This window comes from Phyllostomus hastatus, unplaced genomic scaffold (genome assembly GCF_019186645.2).
Source record: "Phyllostomus hastatus isolate PE091 unplaced genomic scaffold, TTU_PhHast_1.1 phas_scaffold_93, whole genome shotgun sequence".
NCBI lineage: Eukaryota > Metazoa > Chordata > Mammalia > Chiroptera > Phyllostomidae > Phyllostomus > Phyllostomus hastatus.
In genome coordinates, this window is record NW_025334042.1 from 41,305,408 (window position 1) to 41,326,457 (window position 21,050).

The 21,050-nt window shown below is 36.6% G+C and overlaps 1 protein-coding gene across 3 annotated transcripts in view; it reads right to left on the reverse strand.

Annotated features, from left to right (window-relative positions):
• Nucleotides 1-21,050, reverse strand: part of PIK3C2G (phosphatidylinositol-4-phosphate 3-kinase catalytic subunit type 2 gamma) — a 264,442-nt gene that overhangs the window by 68,529 nt on the left and 174,863 nt on the right. For all 3 annotated transcript variants that reach the window (XM_045830120.1, XM_045830119.1, XM_045830118.1), the window contains 3 exons: nt 18,021-18,157; nt 16,000-16,169; nt 3,056-3,212 (listed from right to left, as the gene is read on the reverse strand). In XM_045830120.1, the coding sequence (XP_045686076.1) occupies nt 3,056-3,212; nt 16,000-16,169; nt 18,021-18,157 (464 nt within the window). The remainder of the gene's footprint in view (nt 1-3,055; nt 3,213-15,999; nt 16,170-18,020; nt 18,158-21,050) is intronic.

Genomic DNA, 21,050 nt, shown 5'->3' on the forward strand with positions numbered 1-21,050 from the left:
TTTTTAAAGAAGTTTACACAGCAAGAGATAATTGAGGGAAATATAGTTTACCCACATAGATAGAAAATAATCTTTCACAAATTTAATTTTTTTTTATTTTAAGATGCTATAGTACAGAAAGTGTGGTTCTGAAATGTTTACTGAGGTTTCGATTATCTACAGAATGCCATGTGAAAACTGAGAAGAAGAAAATTAAGAGGTAAATGACCAGAAACAGAGGGAATTACACACTACTCTTTTACACACACAGAGACACACATACACATATTTTTGTTCATTGGTCTAATTGGTCCACATTGTCTCTGATCTCTGTTTCAATTTCTGTAACAGCCCGAACCTTAGACTATATGCTTAATCTGAATTAGAATTCTTCACTGCCTAAAATCAAGGCATTCCTTAGCCTAAAAATCAAGACTTAAATAATTCAAACATAGGGAGTCTTTGGGATATGTAATATTCCAGAAAAATTCAATATCTGATTTTAATATTATATTGTGAGAATTTTTAAAATAAACAAATGAGAAAAATAGAACCAGAGGCATGGAAACATGGAACAGACTGATAGCAAACAGAGGAGAGGAGAGAAGGGGACAATGGTGGAAAGAAAAGGAAGGGGTTAGTTAAAGAACATGTGTGAATGACCCATGGACATGGACAATGGTGTGGGGATTGACTGTGGGAGTGGGGGGTGGGCTGGGTGAAGAAAGGCAAAGGGGGAAAAATTGGGACAACTGTAATAGAATAACAATAAACAACTGAAAATATATCATATATCTATGTTTTAAATGAAATAAAATTACATTAACTCTATAATTTAATGATTAATATATTATGACTTATGCTAGCAGTTTTTTTTAGGTAGGTAGAAAAATTAACTAAATAAGAGAATAAAGTTCATCTATAATGTTCCAAATCCACTTTTTCAAAAAGCCATCCTTTCACATCAACATGCTCACTTACTACTGTTCAGCGTAATTTTAGTGTCTCCTGAGAAACAGCATAAACTATATTTGTGTTTTTCTGCTTTAGGTTTACTTTTCAAATGTCTGGTTCAAGTCGTACTTAGCATGTACTTACTCTTATATGTAGTTATTTACAATATTATAGACATTTAGAAATGTTGAATACCTTAGTTACTTGTGTACATGAACTTTATTTTCTTTATTAAATTGAAAATTTTAAGACAGTCTGGGTCTCATATGTTAATGCACCTTCCACAATTTCTGGTATATAGCAAGTTCTCAAGAGCTCAGGGATTCATGACTTAAAGTTTGCTAGATCGCAAGTAAATATTAGACTTGGTAGTATCTGAATATTTATTATGTAAATGGAGTCAAGGTCACAGACTCAGTCCTTGCAGAGTTTCCTCTGTGGTATGAACACAGATTATGAACCATAAGGCATCTCATAATTGCAATATGGCCTAATAGAATTCTGGGATTCAGAGATAAAACACAAATCTACTAATATGAGTCACTGACAATTATTGGAAAGCCAACTTGATTCTGAAAATGGACAGAACCTTATATATCCAGATTACACATAAAGAAACCTTTGTTAATGAAGGGTTACATGTCTATAATATTTTCAGAAATTCCCATTTTTTTCAAGGCAGAGAAAAGAGAAGTAAGGTACATATGTTGTTAAAACAATGATCCAAATCAAACCTTCATTGCAATCAGGTCAACATTTATTCAGTACTGCCTAATAAAACTTTTCTGCAATGATGGATGTGTTTTATAGCTGCACTGTCCAATCTGGTACCTGTTGGCCACATGTGTGAAGTGCTATGAGCACTTGAAATGTGGCTAATGAGTGAGCCTAACGAGGTGAATTCAAAATTTTACTCAATATCAGTTTAAATGTAAATAACCACATGTGAGTAGGGGATACTGTATTGGACAGTATTTTTGTAGATTAACAAGGAACTAGTATAATAAATTAAGTGAATTGTGCCATTTGGTAGGTACTATACTAAGTTTTTAAATATTATGTTTAGGGTTATCGTGAAATGTAAAGCTATTAACATACATAAAGATCTTAGCATAGTGCTCACACAAGGCATTCAGGACTAGGTTATGCATTTACGGATCCTACCTATATAAGGTAGATGCTATTATCTTCATTTAATAGATGAGGAAATAGAATCTTACTGGAGCAATGTAGCCAGTAGAATGTCAAATTAGGACTCAAACCCAGGAAAGCCTGGCCACCAAGTTTGTGCCCTAAACAGTATCTGGTAGAATTATTGTCAGCTGAAGCCTCTAGACCAGTTATTTTTGATGACCGTATTGACTCTAGACACCATACTGATCTAGCAAAAGTGTACTACTCTCCTACAGTTTGCTGCAATAACTAGTATGTATGTATGTGACCAAACGAATCACTATGTTCTTCTCCCAGAAGACATTTATGACAGATCCCTCCCCTCTCACCCTGCATATCTGGTCATCATCTCTTTGTATTGGACAGTGGAATGAAACATTGAATTTTCCCCTGTTGGTCAACAGAGAGCACATAGGACCATGACTCAGTAGACTAAATGCATACTACTAAATGTAGCATTCTCTGGTTGAGTTGCTTGCAAGTCACCTCACATTTTTGACTCTCAGTTTTTAATCTGGAAATAGCAAGTGATCAAAGGCAGAGAGTGGGAGGGGAACCAGGAGAAATCCTTGCCTGGTCTATCTATATCATTGAGTTGCCATAATGTATAAGTGTGATAGTTTTTTAAAGCACTTTAAAAAATCCTAAAGCACAATACAACTGATATAATATTCTAAATTACTGTCCTTGATCTTAATCAAAATATACTCAGATGGCCCCTGATTATGTCACTATTATCTTGAATAGAAATGTTTGGGACAACTGTGAACTAATTAGTAAGTTTATTAAGAAATGTGTTTATAAGCTATACAATGGTACTTTTAGTTTGTTCATTTATTTCTGTTTTGAACAGCTCTTTGGGGAACTCCAAGCCATTAACAAAAATTGACTACTCATAGAAAGACATAATTGAAGCTTTTTTTTTCTGTTATTCTCCCAAGGGACTTACCATTTCTAGTAGGTTCAAGATTAGTCGGCTGTGTCTTCTGACAATATTATAAGCCCGACAGCAAAGTTCCACAAAATCTTGGAAATGCTGTGGGTTTTTCCCACCTTCTGTAATGAAGTATTCCATCTCTGAAGTAAAAATAAAAGGGGCTCGGTCCCTATAAACCAAAAACAATAGCAACATTAAACAGGAAAAGAAATGGTTTATAGAGTTAAACTAGTCAGTTACAATAACTAATTTCCATTAAATTTTTTTTTGTTGTTATTTTCTCCCTAATGGATTAACTTCCTTTATTGTGCGACAACTGGAGAAACTTGCTAATTGTTGAGTTTGAATAATATAGCTGGGCTGTAACAGAGAGGAAAGGACAACTTATTTTAAAACGTCAACCTGTATTGTCTCAAATATTTAATCCCAAGTCATATATGATGGAAATGTTACTCATTAACAATTAATGTAAGGACAAATTGATAATGAAGATGATTTTCAGAAAATACACTTACTACTAAATTTTGAAATAACTGAACAGATCATGTGTTTGATTTCCTGTTTGTGTGTGTGTGTTTTTTTAAGATATATTTACCCTTTAGAAAAAAAGTTTCAGGTAAAAGCTGAATCACAAGTTCTTTCAGAAGGCAATCTATGAAAAAAGCAGTTACCAGTTCACTGTCATATGCTTAGAGAGGGAAAAAAGATGTAGCTACAGTATTTCACACTAGGTCCAATAAAAATACTTATCAAAAAGGAGGAAATATAAGCTGACCATGTTGGTATATAAACAATACTGCCCCCTATTGCCCCAAGGTTGGAAAACAGGAAAACAAAGGACCAAATAGATGACCCTTCTTTTTCTTATTTTTTGTCATATTTTTTCATGTTATTTGAGACATGAAGACACCTCAGATGAAGAGTAGCACTTCTAATAGAGACTAGGAAAGATCAGAGACATCTCTGATTAATTCTCCCTCATTGAATAAGAAAAATAACAGAACAGACTTTTGATGCTGGTTTGGCTTAAGATCCTCTAGAAGCATTGGTAGGGTTTTGGATTAAAAGTTGTCTTAAAAATTAAAGATATTGGATTAATTGAAATAAAGCATTTTAAAACTTGCATCTAGTAACCTAGATATAACTAAGGTTAGTCCAAGTAGTAACTGAAAAAAGTCATGGATTACTGAGGAAGCCTCTTTTTTTTTAATGATAAAGAATAATTGTGTTCTTTAATGTTACTATGCTTAGCTATCTTAGTAAAAATGTGGTACAGTGAGAAATCTTGCTAATCTCACCTAGTTAGCCAGATCTTTCAGAAGTCTGGATATTCAAATCAGAAAGCTATAACCCAGACATTTTGTGGCTGATTTGTGATAGTGAGACGGACCTTTTGTGGCTGACTGGACTTGGGAGGTGAAGTGTTTTAAAGAAAAGAAATGCCTGACCTCTGTCTGGCTGTGGTTATTTTATCTTATTTTGTGAGTCATGCTACCATTTAATGTTAGGAGGAGAGGCTGGTATGACACTATCCTCAATTAATTTTATAGATGTTCATTCGAGCATCATTCATTGAACAAAATTTATTGAGCACCTAGACACTGATGAATGTGTCTCATGAATCAAGTTAAATTTAAAAATTTTGCTCAGAATCCTTTTATAAGTGGCTTTCATGGACTCATCCAACCTGATGGTCTGAGTTGGCTGGCTGTACAGTCCTTTATTTTAGGCAAGGTAGGAGCAGAGATATTGAGGATATGAGATATAGGATGGATTCTAACCCTGTCCTGCCCCATCTCAGTGGTCTCATACCTGACATGGGTAAATAATACGTAGCTCTTTGAACTGCTGTGAGGGTTAATAGAGAAAATGCTCACAAATGCCTGACACAGAGAGTGCTACATGCTTGTGAACTGTTGGGACTGGAGGCTCTAGGCAGAGGGAGCAGAGTGCAGACCCTACCACTTACTAGTGCTGTGATCCTCAGCAAGTTGCTTATCCTCCTTGTGCCCTAGTCCCCTCCTCTGTAAAATGGGGCTGAGAGTACTGGACTCCTGGGATTAAGTGGGTTAATTTATTTTTATAATAATTCTTATAATGGTTCTTAGAACACAGCCTGGCAAATAGTAAGCACTCAATGGATGTTAAATACTGTTATTATTCAAATGAGTAAAAGGGTTCTCAGACCTGAATCTTGTCATAGCTAAATTTCCCTCTCTCTCCAAAATGCCATCAGTAAAATCTTGTCCTTCCTTCCATGTTTCATTCACTCCTAGCTCCTCCATATAACTAAGTGTCACTCATTGAACATTCAACTCTTTGGTTGCACAGCCCTTAAGTGGACCTTTGAATTTGGAAATATTTTTTGTATATCATCACCCATGTAGTCATCACTATTATTTAGCATTAAGCACTTTACTAAATACTATCATTTTAGTAGAGTATTAGAAATATCTTAGACTTTCATAATCAAAAAATCTTAATTTTTCTATAAAAGGATTCTAGTACTTCTTTTCCTATTCTGTATATTACATTACTATATTGAATGGCACTTTTAAAAATAATTTTAAGAGTTTTAGATTTACAACTTCCTGAAATTTTCTGACTTTCATCAAAGAAAAGAATTTCATCAAACTGATTTTTCTCAAACAGTTTTTGTGGTTATTTATGTGCAAGTTCATGTGATACCACATTTCCTTCTTCCATGTCAATCACCATTATAAATCAGATGAGGAAACATCAGAGCAGAAAGTCAAGTACACAAAAGAAACATCCAAATTACAGAAAATGCAAACTAATAATAACATTGAAGAACATAAATTTAGCTGTGTTTAAATATTATAGCCTAAATTTTCAGTGTGTTCAGCAATGTAATATCTTGCATCTTTTCTATATCATTTACATGGCCAACTTCTGAACAATTTTTAAAATAACTTAAAATTAGACTAAAATTTTTCTATAAGTGGAAAGAACCTTCACATGTGAATCAGAACCCTACCCCATTTCTATAGGCTGTAGGAATCATAGCTGAAATTTGGTTTATCCGTCCATTCAAGTATGAACCAGATCCAAGGTTGCAGAATTCGTGTCCCAGAGCTTTTGTCTCAGGTTTAAGCAATACTTATAAATCTGAGAAATAAATTGGTTGTGGCAAGAGGGAAGGTTGGAAACTATTTGATCTCTTACAGTCTGTTATTGAATTCTGAATCATTGAAAATCTCTCATTTACAATTGTACAAATACAGAAAACTTTTTTTTGTTGTGCCTATTCTACATTTGTCCAGAGTTGTAGCTTTACTATTACTTGCCCAATACCTACCTGTTTCTGTTTCTGTACCTTTTACCTTTGCCTGTGTTGTTTCCCATTTCTAGACATGTGTCTCTCTCACCTGATGTTTTAATGCCCTAATAGGGCTTTTTAAGAGATAAGGATCAAGTATTTTTTTCTTATAATTAATCTTTCCCTAGAGAGATAATTTCCCTCTTATTTTGTCTTACCTCTTTAGTTAGCCCTAAAGCTAATATAGTTTATTCTTTATATTCTGTAGTTGTCTCATAAATTTTTTTGCTAATGATCTATGTGATTACTGCAAGTAAAGGAAGTATTTTACCTTTATTTTTTCTATTCTTAATGTCTCCAATAATATTTTGGTGGTATTCTATTACATGCAAAGAATGAAGCAGTAAATAAACATAGCTCACACAGTGAAGAGTTTGTGATAATTTAACATTTATGGGGGAAGGCTGTGTGAACAAACGTACTGATTTTGTTGTCAAAGTTAATCTTTTTATTAACATGATCAGTGTATTGTTGAAATTACTATTCTATAAAATCCTGAGAGTATTTTTTATATTTCCAATATTGGTGAGAAATGAGCATTAGTTTAAAATGTACATATATTTGTGGAATTTAAGTATATTTCTATTACAAACACTAATTATTAAGGAGACAAATTCATTTGATATGGAAAACACAAGGACAATAAATTGTTGTTTATTGTTAGTTATGCATAAACTTCTCTTTTTTACCATACCGTAGACAGAATCTCTAGAATACCAAGATCATTACCATTAGGCAGTTACAGTTTGCCAACTCAAACAATACAAAAAACATGAACAGACATTTCACAGAGGAAGATATGAAGATGGTAAACAAGGCACATGAAAAGGTGTTCAACATAATTAGCCTTTAGAAAAAAATGCAAATTAAAACCACAGTGAGGTATCATTATACACCTATCAGACTGACTAAATTAAAATTTAATTAAAATACCAAATTTTGGCATGAATACAGAGAAACTGGATCACTCACTCATGATGGTGGGAATGTAAAATGGTACAGCCACAATGGAAAACCACTTGGCAGCCGCTTAAACAACAATAACATTCAACTACTACAACCTAGCAATTATACTTTAGGGCACTTGTCTCATAGAAATAAAAACATATATTCACACAGAATAAGCTTTATTAGTAATAGCTAGAATCTGGAAATAGCCCAGATGTCCTTCAATGGGTGGATTATTAAACAAATGTGGTATATCTATACCATGGGATATTATCTGTTAATAAAATAAATAAACTATTGATATATAAAACAATTTGGATGACTGTCCAAAGAATTATGCTATGTGAAAAAAAGTCAATTTCAAAATGTTACATACTGCAGGACTCCATTTATATAATATCTTTGAAATGACATAATTATAGAAATGGGAAAAATCAGTGGTTTTCAGGAGATAAGACTGGAAGACGGGGGTGAGAAGAAAGTGGGTGTCCCTATAAAAGGGCAAGATGAGGCATCCTGGGGATGATGTGACTATTCTGGACCTGGACTGTGTCAGTATCAATGTCCTGGTTATGACACTGCATTATAATTTTATAAGATATTTCCATTGGAGAAAACTGAACATTGAAGGGTACAGAGGATGTATGTATTACTTCTTACAACTGCATGTGAATCTACACTTACCCCAAAATCAAATGTTTAATTAGAATTTGTGAGTCACCTGGGTTAAGATATTGATAGAAGCTTTGGATGTAGCTGATATCAGTTTGGTAGAGACTGTAGAGTAAGAAGAGAAGAGGGTTAAGATGAGGCATGAGGAATCTTAGCATTTGGTGGCTTGGTAGAAAGGAACCATCCTGCATTGAGAAGAACTTCAGAGTGCTGCTGCATCACAGAAGGCACATGAAGAGGGTATTGTGAAGAAGGAATAGTCAACACCGTTACAATCTGCTGATAATTCAGGTAAAATGAGGAGCTGATATTGTTCAATATAACACTATGGAGGCCACTGTTGATCTTACCCAGTAATGAAGAATAAAGCCAGATTGAAGTGGTCATAGAATGGGAGGAAGAGTTCAGACAATTCCTGCAGGAAGTTTGTGAAAGTGAGCAAAACCACTTGGAAACAGGGGTTTGAGGCAAGGTTATTTAAACTTTGGGGAGACAAGCATTTTTAAAAGGATTATTTAAGAGGGAGAAAATAAATGTGCAAGGACAAATTAATTATTGATAGCATAAAGTACATTAGAAAGTGGGAGGGAAATAGATCCACAGCACAGATGGAAGCATTGGCTTTAAGAGGGAAAACACATCTGAACAACAAGGAAGAAGTGTATGTGCAGATGTAAGTTTGTACTGAGTAGGAAAGCAGACTCTGAGTAGAAAAGCAGACTCCGTTCTGTTTCTATTTTCTCAGTCAAGTAGGAGGTATGGTCTTCTGTCTAAAGTAGGGAGACGGAATGATGGGTAGGAGAGATCTGATGTTTCTTCTGGGAGGATCAAGTACAAATCATTGTGCTGAGGGAAGTAATGAGATGGCCATAGAAGTACTGTGTGAGCGCAGGGCCAAGGAGATGGCCCCTTTGACGGTGGAGACAATGTCTGCCCTGTTGCGTTGGTGCTTTCATGTGGTGCTTGGCTGCTGTGGTGCAGCACAGAGGAGGCAGGCGAGTGGGTTATGGCACATGCTTATCTTCTACCCCCACACTTTTACAATACTCTCTTTTATGGGCTGTATTATCCTCTTCTTATCCACTAAGTTAAGTCTCATGCCTTTGTCGACATTCTCCTCATCTTATGCTTCCTCTTGAAAACTTCTCAATACCATTAGCCCTCATGGTAGGGGCTGCCCTGTACTAAAATACATTTATTAAGGAAATGGACCAAGCATGCTAATTGTAATGGATGCACTCTGAAATAGGTGAGGCATTGTATCCTTAAAATGAGCTGTCTTTTATTTATTGAGCTATTCTTTAAACAAATATGTACACACTTTAAAAATGAATGCTGTTAGGTTTTGAAGTATTGAGCACGTAAGCTGTTTGAGAACACAATAATTCACAGAAACCATTTTCTCAAATGTGAATTATGCAGTCTAGATAATACTGCTGGGCTTCTTCCCAACAGTTCAGGGTGGTCTTTGGCCACAATAAGTTCAACAGAATAGTCTGGGTGGGCTCTGAAAACTAGAGTCACATCCCATAAACATTTAACTTCTATTAGCTTAAAGATTCCTACTAGATTTTTTTTAATGTAAGAAAAAAATTAGAAGAGAGTAAGCAGTTGTGCCTGCCTTTCCCCACGTGAGAGAGCATACTGCCCAGGGATGGGAAAACTGCCCTGATACTTCAACACTGAGTCTTAATTTTTGGATGTTCCTCACAGTACAATCATCTTACAACATATTTGTTTGTAATTGTTTAGCGTTTGGATTTAATATATACCATGGCCATAAATTCAGGATCACTATGTCATCTGGTACTAACTAAAGAAACAGCAATTTGCGCCAATGCTGGAGGGAAAACAGGGTGTGTTGGGATTATTGAGAAATGGAAATAACAGTTTCCTACATGGGACTTTCCCGAGGGTCCTACAACCTACTGCCTATGACTCCGGGGAAGTTGTAACAACTGAGACTGCTCTCTGTCTTAGTTCTTGATTTGTGAATTAGAGAAAATAACAGTAGCTACTTCAAAGAGTTCTTGTGAGGATTAATTAAATTAGTGCATATCAAGTATTTATTAGGCTTTAAATGGTAATTTTGACTATTTCCTTTAGAACCTGACTCTCCATAGTGATGATGTAGCACCACACCAAGGAGCACTCGCTTTCACCACTCTTGGCGATAACCCATAGCAGTTTGAGAAGAACTGCATGTTTCACGATTGGTGATGGAGGCAGGGGACATGGAGAGTGGCATGGAAGGGCAGAGAGCTCTATCCAGGGTTTGTGACTATAGGATCACTCTGCTGGGCTCTCTGAACATACATAACCCTTCCCTTTATAGTATAGTTGATCTAGCATTTATTTGAGTAACTGGTAAAATCAGTAGATGGAGGTACACAACCTGTAGTCCCAGGTTTGAAAGACTTGTGTGTTTAAATAAGTATTTGTATTGTGAACCAAAATGGGACTCAGTAGTGAGGCACACTTTATTATTGAAATAACGATTAATTTAATAAATTTCAAATGTTACTGTTCCCAGAAAAGATCATAGTAGCATTAAAATATATTGTTTTAAACTTTCTAAAAGTTGCAGATTCCCATCAGCATCGTGAATGCTGATATTAGCATACAGATAAATGACTACAGAGTATCTTGAGAAATGTCTAAGCTTACACTTTCCCTGATCACCACAAGTGACCTACATTTCAGAGAGCACATTTTGCTGTCCAACAGAAAGAACACAAGTCTCTTGTCTAATATCCATGAGTTAATTGAGAAGGCAATTTGGAATCTCCACTGGATGGGATAGGATCTTGTATAATTAGACAGCACAGGAAACCCCACATGTGCAATATAAAAGAGAACATGGGGCTCGTGTACTAGTACGAAATGAACTTTTGGATGTCCAGTGAGATCTCCAAGCTCTTGGCAATTATTAGCTGAGGAGACCCTCACAAATAATCTCTTAAGTCTTTTGTAAATGCACTGTGAGTCCTAAGTTGGACTGTGGGAGGTCGCTCATCTTTAACTGCTCCATAACTTTAGGTAATGACTAGAGTATCTGAGAGGCTCAGGACATCATCTCTCTTATTTGAGAAGGGTAGTTGGAAACAGCTACCTCTTCAAAATCATCAGTCCTACTTTCCCAAGTCTGACATTTTAGGTGTGAGTTTATAGTAGATCAGGGTTTTATGAGGACAGGAAGGACAGCTCCTCCCAATTCCCATGATTTCCCCCCTTGAGCCTGAGTTCAAGGGAAAATGTACAGTTATGCTTTGTATGAAATTTCAGCATCTGCTTGGAATAAAAGTGAGTTTGAATATGAAGAAAAGATTATCAAAGCTATAACACTTAGGTGAAATTGGATTGTGGTATCACACTTCAAATAGTGTTAGGTTCTAAAGTCAGGCTGAGGGTAAAAAGCAGCAGTAGTCCCAAGTGACCTCTGAAACATTTAAACCACCCATAAAGTTACCATGTGCAAGACCAAAATTTACATATCAAACTTAAATTTCCCCCAGCATAGGATCAGGTACTGCTTCTTCAGTTGAATGCCAGACGAAGTTCTTATACTGGGTTCATGTACAGGAGGCATTTGAAGTCTTTCTTTAGTACTAGCTGCAGACTCAGGGCTATGAAATGCTTATGTTGACAGGGACATTGTACCTGAGACCACCAGAAGAGTCAGCACCTCTGTCTTCCATTCAAAGCACTCTTTGTTCACAATGGGGCAGAGGCTCATAGGCACAAGAAGGCAGAATCCTTACACTACTGTTTAAATAGTTGTCTCCCTCTCTCTTTCCCTTCCTCATTTCTTCCCTCTTATTCCCATAAACTTCTCTTCCTTTTTCAATCATCCCTCATTCTTTTTATCTGAAAACCTGCAAGTCTCTTTTTGAGTAAAATTCATGTTTTTTTTTAAACTAGAGAAATTAAAAACATATTCTAATGGGAGTGGGATAGATAGAGCTAAAGAAGGTTACTCAAAAGAAACCAGGTGATAAAACATAGTGCAATGATGAGGTGAAGCAGAAGAGGGAGAAATAATAGCAAGCAAATGGGAATGACAATACACTTTATTCCTTGGAATAGTCAGTGTGGAAGTGCTTTGAAAATGCAAAGTACTATTCAAATGCTAGGTGTAGTTTGCCGAGAATTGACTTTGTGATTGGTGAAACCTTTGAGAAACTTGTAGTACACCATTTTTTTTTCAGTTATTTCACTGTGGTAGAATATACATAACATAAAATTTACTATCTTAACCTTTTTTACATGTACAGTTCAGTGGTATTATAATATTCATAATCTTGTGCAACCATCACTGTCAACCTTCTCCATAAATCTTTTTATTTTATAAAACTGAAACGTTATACTCATGGAACAGGAATGCTCCATTCCTCTGTCTCCCTCATGCTTGGCCACCACCAATTCATTCTCTGTCTCGGTGATTCAGACTACTCTAAGTATGTTGTAAAAGTGGAAGCATGCAATGTTTGTCTTTTTGTGACTAGCTTACTTTGTTCAGCACAATGGCCTCAAGGTTCATGCATGTATCGCATGTGTCAAAATTTTCTTCTTTTAAGGCTGAATAGTATTTTTTGTATGTATATACCACATTCTGTTTGCCGATTCATCTGTTGATGGACTCTGGTGTTGCTTCTATGTTTTAGTTATTTTGAATAATGATGCTGAGAACACGGGTGTATAAATATCGGTATGAGTCCCTGCTCTCAGTTCTTTGGGGTATAGACCCAAAAGTGAAATTGCTGGAACATATGGTAATTCTATTTTTATATTTGTGAGGAACAGCCCTACTATTTTCCACAACAGCAGTGCGGTTTTATATTCCCAATAACATTGCACAGGGGTTCCAATTTATCCACATCCTTGCTGACACTTGTTTCCTGTTTTTTTTTTCAGTAGCCAGTCTCATAGGGATGAGGCGGTGTGTCTCAAATTGTGAGTCTTGTCCCCCAGACTCCCACAGGTAGAGTAACTACTAGGTAAAAATCCCTTGGAAAATTTCCAGTTATAAAACAGGTCAAGTTCTTAGTAATTTTATCTTCAGAAAAATTTTACTTTCTCAGGTCAAGAGCAGTAAATTTTATGGCATTTTTATAGTAATAAACCAAAATTAAGCCCTAAGTGTCAGGTGCTAGCTAGATGCTTGAGATACAAAGACGTCCTTAAGGCACTCACAGTTGAAGAGGGATTAGAAATGTGTTTTCTTCTAGAAAATTTAGATGAGGCCTTCTTTGAATAAAAGAAACCACATTATTTCTTAATAAACAATTGTATGAATAACAAACCAACAAGACTCATCTAATTTCAAAGAAAACTAAGACAGTAATTAAAGCATGTGGAAGATCATTAATGCCACTACAGAATTTGGATTGCTATGAATATTGCACAAAACCAGGATGATTGGAGTAAGACAAAAATTAATCTTTTAATCTGCTAAGGGAGTTTTGTTTCCCAAAGATGCTTTTAAATTGAGAATATTTAGAATATAAATATTACAATACTCAAATTAGGAATTAAATATTAAAATCTTTAAATCAGTGGTAATTAACTATTGAAGATAAGGTCAAAATGATACCAGATACAGGGAATTTCTATGATTAATATTGAGATGAAAATTCTGAGATTAATTACATTAGGTGATTGGTGATTTATTGGTATAAAATTTGAAAAGGATATAAATCATGTTGTAAGAAGACAGATATATAATATTTTGATCATCCTGGTATAAATATTTTAACAGGAAAAGAATAGGTTTTGAATTTTATTTTGTTGAGTTCCGGAATGATTTTTAATCTGTTTTTCATGGATTTATGTTCTGTTGTATGGTGGTAAATATTTGATAACTAGCTCACTTTTATTCTTTTAGAAAATAAAAACGCTATGATGTGTAACACTTGCCAACTTCCATAGTGTGTGTAATCCACTAGGGCTGATGTTAGGCTGCCAGTGTGATGCCACTGAGTGTGGAGTTGAGCAGCAATACACACAATAGGCTCTTGCAACCTGGTCCCACACACGTCTGCTTTTGTCTGAAACTGTACCTGAAGTCAAGAGTGACTTGATGAAATCCCCTACAATCAAAATAAACTCGACTGAGAGTGTCCTCCAGTCTGTCAGTCAACAAGCCTCAAAGTCAGAGGACTTAAAGGACTAAGAGTTCAATTTTTGACTTTCAAAGCCCATACTTTAAAAATCACCAAAAGCGAGATATTTAGATAATTTTAAGTGAAAGGAACAATTGTCACCTAGGGACACACTCTGTTTTCTTGTCACTTATAATTGATTGCAACAAACACTGAAACACTCTTTAGAAGAAGGGTTCTGGCACACCTGGGCAGGGAATCGAAAGGAGAGAGCTGCTGGGCTGATTCAGGGGGAGTGCCTGATGTTTGCAAACATTTCCTAAACAGAATCACACAGCTGGGTATTGTGAGACGTTCTGGAACAGTGATGTACGCAGTATAAAATGGCAACAGCCCAGCAAGAAATCAGTGCTTTCCAAAGATCTGTATGTAGTTTATGTTAGCATTTTAATACCAGATTATGGCCATCTGGAGAGAGTTCATCCCTTTATATTGTAGGAGACCTTATTATTTCTTCTACTGAGGACTTGTTTTTGGCTAAATGATACTGATCAGTCTTTGGAATGGTCTGATCCCACTTCTACTTTTATATGAAGTATCTTTTTAAAAGCAAGGGACTTGTCCTCCTAAACTTTTGGTTTCCTGGCTTCCAGCTTAAATAAAACAGAAACCTATTCATCCAGCAGTCTTTTCTGATTCAGTGAATGATATGATTTTTGCTAAGACCGAAGATCCGGGAGTCATCCTAGACCATTTTTTCTTTTTCTAACCCACTGGACCCATCCCCTAGCTCATTAATCACTGACAATGTCCAGGCAATTAGCAGGTTCTGGGGCTCACTCCAAAATATATTCTGAATCTGTCAGTTTTCACCACTTTTTTTCAACACTAAGTTCTTGCCTTAACAATTGCAATGGCCTCCCAACTGGCCTCATTACTCCACTGGACAGCAGGAGAGCACTTTGAATACCACTGAAATCCTATCATTTGCCCCTGGACTTAAAACTAAAGCCAACCTCTGTAGCGTGTCCTCAGTGTCCTACCTGTTCTGCCTCCACTGGACTATTCCCCTTTACCTTTCACCGCCTGCCCCTCTCAACCCCACCATCAGGCCCAGGCTTTCTTGTTGTCACTGGAACATGCCAGGCTTATTTCCATCCTAATGGTTGTTAGTTTTGCTTTTCTCTCTTCTCATGGACCTCCACAAAGTTGCCACTCATTACACAGCTGTCTGTCATCTCTTCCAAGAGGCTTCTTTGAAACAGCATTCCTGCCTTGGTCCCTTCCTATCCCGTTTCTCTGTTTTTGTTTCTTAATAAGAAATTAAACTCTTTATTTCCTCATGTTATTTCTTTGCATGTTAGTGTGTTTAATGCTTGTCATCTCTGCTGGAACAAGATCAGGTTTTGTATATGCCTTGTTTAATGTTGTAACCCCAGATCCTTGATTGGTAGGTGCTCACTAAATATATTCAGAGTGATTTTCCAGAATGATCCAGTTCAGGGTGTATGCTAGTTTTATAATAAGTAGACCAAGGGTAGCGATTGCCATAGGTAATATACCAGATGTATTGACATCATAAACTTATGCCTCATTGTCCTTTCAAAGTTTGTTTAAAAAAACCCAAAATATTATATTTCAGATAATTCAGACTAGAACAGGATTAGTGTTTTATGAGAGAAGGCCAATTTAGTCCACTAACTATTTTAGGAAACTTAATTTTTCCTTAACAATCTATTTTTTTAAATTTTAGTTTATTAGATCTATAATCATGTTTACACTAACTTCAGGGGTTTGAGAGTTGGGAAGCAAGTCATCTGCTTAGTTTCTATGCCATTATATATCACTCCAGGACATTACTTAATTGCTGTAATAAAATTTATTTGTGCACTGACCTTTTTATCCCTCCAAATGTTTGTGCATGACCTAAAATTTTTCCAAAGTCAATATGAAACATGTGGCCCGACTTTGTCAGCATGATGTTGTCATTGTGTCGGTCACAGACTCCCAGGATGAATGTCACCACACACCAGCCAGCACAGGAATAGAAAAAGTTCCTCAGGGCCTAATCAGTTGAAAAACAAAAACACAAAAATAACACACATAAAAATAAGCAAATACATTTACATCAGAGCTAATGGTAAGTAGCATGATGAAAGCAAAATTACATAATCAAGAACCACTTCTACATTTCAGTTGGCCAAAGGGTATAATTAAATAAAGGGCTCTTGATATGCTACAAAAGAACATGTTATTTAGCCTAATAAATAAATGCTTTCATTGAAATTGGAGAACATATCTCTTTCATTCAGTTGGTGCCAATTTTCAGAGTTTCTAGAGGGGGTTCCTGGTGTACTTTTTTGATGTCCCAAATACACAGTATTGAATGATTTTTTTTTCAAGGTCAAAGAAAGAACAACATGGCCTAATAATGCCTATCCCAAAGAAATGGAAAATATGAACTTTTTAATATTTGAATTTTAACACAGAAAAAGCCATGTTGAGATATCTGCAATATTTTATGTTTATCCTTGCAAATAAGTCATCCAGTCGATGTCTGAGTGTTTGGTACAGTATATATCAATGAATGTGTAGGTGGAAGCAGGTTACTGCTAAGTCAATTGTGGCTTATGTGTCTTTAACGAAAGAGTGTGACTTGCTAAAATCACACTATGTTTTCAAAATGGTCTCCTGGGTATGCATTATTTTCATCCATGATGCAACCATGAGTAACCCTGGTGTAGCCACGGGTGTTGGTTGGGTCATGGTTCTGAGTCTCCCTGAATGGTGGGTTGACAGGTTGACTGGGAGTCTGTGTCGCTGGACTACACGCCGGGACACTTCAGTTCCAGGTGTCCTAAGTGTCTGCGAAAGTCAGTTAATGTGTCAGTCTAGATTTTCTTCACTTATGAAGTGAAGATAAAATATGTTCTTCACACTGTGGCTGTTAGCAAATGTATGTGGAAACACCTAAAACAATATAAACCCAGGGATCTGTGCAAAACTCAAGTTACAGTTTGGGCAATGGCTAAAAACAGATTTCAAGATAACCTCTAATTTTCTGTTACTTCTCCTCCCAAAGCCTCTATGTTGCTCCACTCCAAGTCTTGAATAAGTGAACTCTTGGGTCTCTCTGTCATGACCCATGCTAGTATGGTGATCAATTGTCCCAGCCTGCCCAGGACTGAGCAGTTGCCTGGAAGGAGGAAATTTCAATGCTCAGGACAGTTCTGAGCAAGTCTAATTCTGGCCCATGTTGTACCTTTCTGTGAATTAGCCTAAAAGTACCTCTGCCTCTTGGTGGGCCCAGATGTGCCAGTTCATGTCTTGGCAAGTGGAACAAAGCCTGGCTCTAACCAACTGTTACCCTTAGCCAGGAGCCCTGGTGTAGAACCCACACAACTGTACCCTGGAGACCAGATGCCAGGGTGCAGTACAGCGGGGAGAAATGTTGGCAGTCAAATAAAACAGTATGTCTTACAAGGTAATGAGATACAAAAATATTAAAAGTCTAATAGGCATTTTGCAAACATTTAAAGAATAAGGCATGGAAAAGTAGAGCTTAGCAGAAGAGACATGTTGCAAGCAAAAGAAGGAGATTTATAGAAATTGGAGATTGTGTACAAATAGGCAGGGGTGACTTGAAAGGAGCAGTGCAAGGAGTACCTTAGGTGAGATAAGAGAGGCCAGTGAGCAAAGAGAGTATTAATAGCCCAGAATTTCACCCAGAAGGAAAACCAAACACAGAAATTTTTATCTAGTTAATACATCATTTAAACTGGGTCATTGGTACTAGGCTGGTGACTCAGCGAATTAGAACTCGAGGATTTATTTTGTCATAAATCAGAATATCTCATGAACTAGAGTATACTCTTATTTAAGTACATTAAGTAAAATTAGCTCCAGCAGGACAAACCTTTTCATAATCCGCCTTTAAGTGGTTGTGCTGACTGAACCACTTTTTGATGGTATTTTCCTTCAGCGGTCCCATCAGTCCAGAGCAGCAATGGATCTTTGCTAGGGTTACAGCATCAGGCACCATCTGTACCAATCCTGATTGATAAAAAAGAGATTATGGAAATAATGTTTTCTTCACAGAATGAGAGATGCTAAGGAAATACATCTCTGCCTAGGTAACAGTAGTTGTCAGCACTGCTTGGATTATCCTTCTCCTTCCTGTATCTTCTCTGAAGGAGCCTTACTTCTAGCTTCTCTTCTGAGTTTTCCTAAATCCTGGGAAGCAACGAAGCTATTTGTTGTGTTTGGATCAGATATGTCAGAAACAGCTGTAATATTTTTTCCAGAACTAGAGTGGAGAGCCAGTCCGGGCATCTCACAAGACCACACTGCAACAATAGAGTGGTGGGCTCGTGAACACGCGGCCTGTGTGCTCGCTCACAGTTTAGGGGAGGGCCTCCAAACGTGTATGACGACTCTGGGGAGCAGACCAAGTGCAGTCTCCACAACAAATATTTAAAATATATTGTATAAGTCAATTTTCAGGTTAATAAAAACTTTGCTGTCACATGTTCATTTTCTAGGAGTGAACACAATAACTGCAGTAAACATGGAGAGAGTGACCTGCCCCTTCCTTCTCAGTCAACATTAAAGAGAAACTATGATAATAATTTTTTCAAAGGGAGCATGCATATACGGATTGAACTTCAACAGGACCTTTGCCCCACTGGCCATGTATCCATCAAGGCTTCTTTTCATTGTGTTCATAAGATTATTGAAATGTAAATAGTTTCAAACCTGCTGATTTCTATTCTGTTCAGAACAACAGTTTAAACCCAGTGTTGAACTCTCCCAGGCCTGATGTCCATGAAACAACCTGTAACAGATAGTTCTGTAAGGTCCTTGAAAGAAATTAAAGTATAGAGCTTCTGGTTTTTACCATCTTGACAACTGTAAGAGTTGCAAACTCAAATTCCAAAGGGACCAGGGACACAAATGTAATTGTATGAAAAGAGAGATGGTTGAGCTTTTAAAGTTGATGATTCCATTCAAATGAAACAACAACAAGCAAGTAGATCACAGTGATAGCAAACAAAAGACTTCTCTATGCTGGCTTTGGCCAGTGGCAGCTGGTTGCAGCCTTAATTTCTCTTAACATCCCCTAGCCCAGTTGTGACCATTAGGCATCTACTTTGCTAGATCAGAAAGAAGTTAAAACATGGGGAGTGAGAATTGAATGCTGCAAGTATAACCTATAAAACCTGTATGTTAAAAAAAAAGAAAATGGAAAAGAAAGAGAACCAATACCCCAAAGATAAATCCTGAATCCTGGGCACATCTTTAGTGTCATAACATCCTCACTCCTCCTTCACCAGTATTTGGTCTTGTGTAGGTTTTCTTCAAGTGCATTAAGTGAGATAGCAAATATAAAGCATTACATTTAGTAGTAATGGAATTACTCTAGAAAGAGGTGATTCTTCTTTCTAATCCTGAAAAAACTCCCTCCTCATTTTTCCAGTTCCTTCATGTAGCATTTTCTAGAGGAAAATTACCTCTCCATGGTTCCCGAGTGTCACCACAATCTGACTGTGCCCCCAACGAGGACTCAGACCACTGCACCCTTTGGGTGCTACGCTATAGCAGTATCAGTTACTTTCCAGATCACTTTTGTCTTCACAAAGTTAATCTTCGCTAAACCTCAAGTCATTTATCATAAGGCTTGCATTGCTGACTACTCAGAAAAGCTTGTACCTAATTTGTAACAATCATGATGGCTAAATTCTGCCTATTAATTAAAATCATAAATTTCCATTTTATACATTTTAATTCAGTATGTATCATACACCTTTTAAATACTTCTAACACAATTCTGTGTGAATTGAGTAATATGTATGGTTCCATTTTCATAGTCTTTTAATGCAGCGTTTCTCAAATTTTAATGTACTTATGTATCACTTGGGAATGTTATGAAAATGGAGGTTCTGATTCAGTAGGAAAGGGGTGGGGCTTGAGCTTCTGCATTTCTAAAAATGTTCCCAGGTAATGTCGGTGCTGCTGGTCCATGGGTCGGACTTTAAGTTGCCAGGTTCTTAGGAACAAACTTTTCAAGGTGGTGTCATAAAAGGCAGGAGCTTTCAAAAAGGGGTGCATGAGAAACATCAGAGCAGCCTTTCCAGTTACCAAGACTTGAGCACCCCACCTCTATCCACCGTGGAGAGCTTGACTTAGTACCATGGTTGGGGCTTGTTATGTCTGCTCCTCCAATTCCCCTGAGTAATAGTTATGCCAAAGAAATTTGGAGAACCAGAAATAAAATAAATTATAAAGAATTTTAATTTGCTCTGGAAGTCTTTTCCAAAGCTCCTGGGACATTATATACCAATTAATCATAAGAATTATAATCAATAATAATGTTGATAAAGCCACGTAAACTTCTGGCCTGGAGTATATTCTCCTTAAGGGCCACAGCTCTTTTTAGTACATTTTAGTATTCCTTCCCTTACTTTGTGATGTTGCTTGAGAAGAGTAAGATATTCATTAAGCCTTGGAACCTGATTAAAAATGCAACCTAAAAATGACATTTGCTTTAATGATCTCTATTTTTCTTGAAGAAATACTTTGCTAGTATAATGCCATCTGAAATTGTACAACTACACAAGATTGTTGGTCGATGGGGGAAGAAAAAACTTGTTTGATTTATGACATCTGCAACTTTGGGCAAGTCTACAGGCATTTTTTGCTGAATCATTGTATTAACTTCAAAAGATTTAGCTTCAGTTACTTTCTATCATTATAAACTGAGAAATGAGTGGGTGGAACTGAAGAATTCCATTGAGGTAGGTGATGAGTGATGTATGTACTCAACTTCTGAAGAAAGGATGATCCATGTGATGTCATAAAGCTCAGCTTGGCTCATCTAGTTTTTTGCTTGCACTTTCAACATATGAGGCTATGAAAGAATCAGGTCACATGAGAACAGGCAGAGTAA